Source organism: Fopius arisanus, unplaced genomic scaffold (assembly GCF_000806365.1).
Source record: "Fopius arisanus strain USDA-PBARC FA_bdor unplaced genomic scaffold, ASM80636v1 scaffold00617, whole genome shotgun sequence".
NCBI classification, from domain to species: Eukaryota; Metazoa; Arthropoda; class Insecta; order Hymenoptera; family Braconidae; genus Fopius; species Fopius arisanus.
This window is the reverse complement of record NW_011888356.1, coordinates 1-1269: the sequence shown is the minus strand read 5'-3', so window position 1 is coordinate 1269 and position 1269 is coordinate 1. Positions and strand designations below refer to the sequence as shown.

The 1269-nt window shown below is 44.2% G+C and overlaps 1 protein-coding gene across 1 annotated transcript in view; it reads left to right on the top strand.

Moving 5' to 3' along the window:
* Nucleotides 1-1264, top strand: part of LOC105273006 (probable trans-2-enoyl-CoA reductase, mitochondrial) — a gene marked incomplete at its 3' end in the record, with an annotated part of 4577 nt that extends 3313 nt beyond the window's left edge. Inside the window, exons 2-3 of the mRNA XM_011315241.1 lie at nt 4-264; nt 884-1264. Coding sequence (XP_011313543.1) covers nt 4-264; nt 884-1264 — 642 coding nt within the window. The remainder of the gene's footprint in view (nt 1-3; nt 265-883) is intronic.
* Nucleotides 1265-1269: the final 5 nt, after the last annotated feature.

Genomic DNA, 1269 nt, shown 5'->3' with positions numbered 1-1269 from the left:
GAGGATCTGAAACCTGGGACCAATGAAGTGGCTGTCAGGTGGATCTTATCACCTGTCAATCCCGCGGACATCAACAGCATTCAGGGTAAATACCCCACTAAACCGAAACTCCCAGCGGTTGGTGGAAATGAAGGGGTTGGAGAGGTCATCGATGTCGGGAGTGGGGTGAAAACTGTCAGGGTAGGGGACAGAGTTGTTCCCAATGGCAATAATCTTGGAACCTGGAGCACGAGGGGAGTTTATCCTGCTCAGGGAGTGATGAAGGTAATTTTCGTGGGGAGTGTTTTTTTTTGTCGGATGTTTGGGGGGATGGAATTCATTAAATGAAGAGAAATATTCGTAAATATCTCAGAAATTGAAAGGATTAGAGGAAATTTCAATAAGAAATTGTTTGTCAACAATTAAATTTCGAATAGTAAATTCTTCTGACTCTTCGGTGTAAGTCCTGTGGATTGAGGGATACCTCCGGATTGGCAAGGAATCAGAGAACTATCACTTTTCGGAGAATCTTCATCAATATCTCGGTAACGAGGAAGTTTAGAAAACAATCTCATAAAGAATTTTGTGTAGAGGATTAAATTTCTAGCAGAAAATTTCCTTATCGTTTCGGTGTAAGTCCAGCGGCTAAGGAGATTCGCCCGTAATTAGAAAGGGAGGTATGGAGACGCCGAAAATACATTTTTCGGAGATTCTTCTTGAATATCTCAGTAAGGAGTGTACTTGAAGGAAAATGTAACAAGATCTTTTTTTTTAGAAAAAAGAATTTCTAGGAGAAAATTCCTCTGTCATTTCACCATTAGCCCATTAATTTCGGAGATACGAACGACCGGAGAAAGGAAATTGGAATGAGCGATTTTGGTTTTTCAATGATTTTTGGCTGGAGATTCCAGAAAGCTTCACTGACGTTGAGGCCAGCATGCTGAACGTGAATCCCTGCACGGCGTACAGGATGCTGAAGGACTTCGTGCCCCTGTGCCCAGGGGACACAATTATCCAGAACGGAGGGAATTCGGCGGTGGGACAGCTGGTGATTCAGCTGTGCAGAGCCTGGGGCTTGAATTCAGTCAGTGTTGTCAGGGATCGAGAGGATATCGGTGATCTCAAGGATCATCTCAAGTGTCTAGGAGCCACTGAGGTCCTTACCGAGACAGAAGTGCGAACCACTGATTTGTTCAAGAGCAAGAGATTAAATCCACCGAAATTAGCGTTCAACTGCGTCTGTGGGGAAAGTGCTCTGAATATTCTCAGGCATTTGGCTCAGGACGGGCT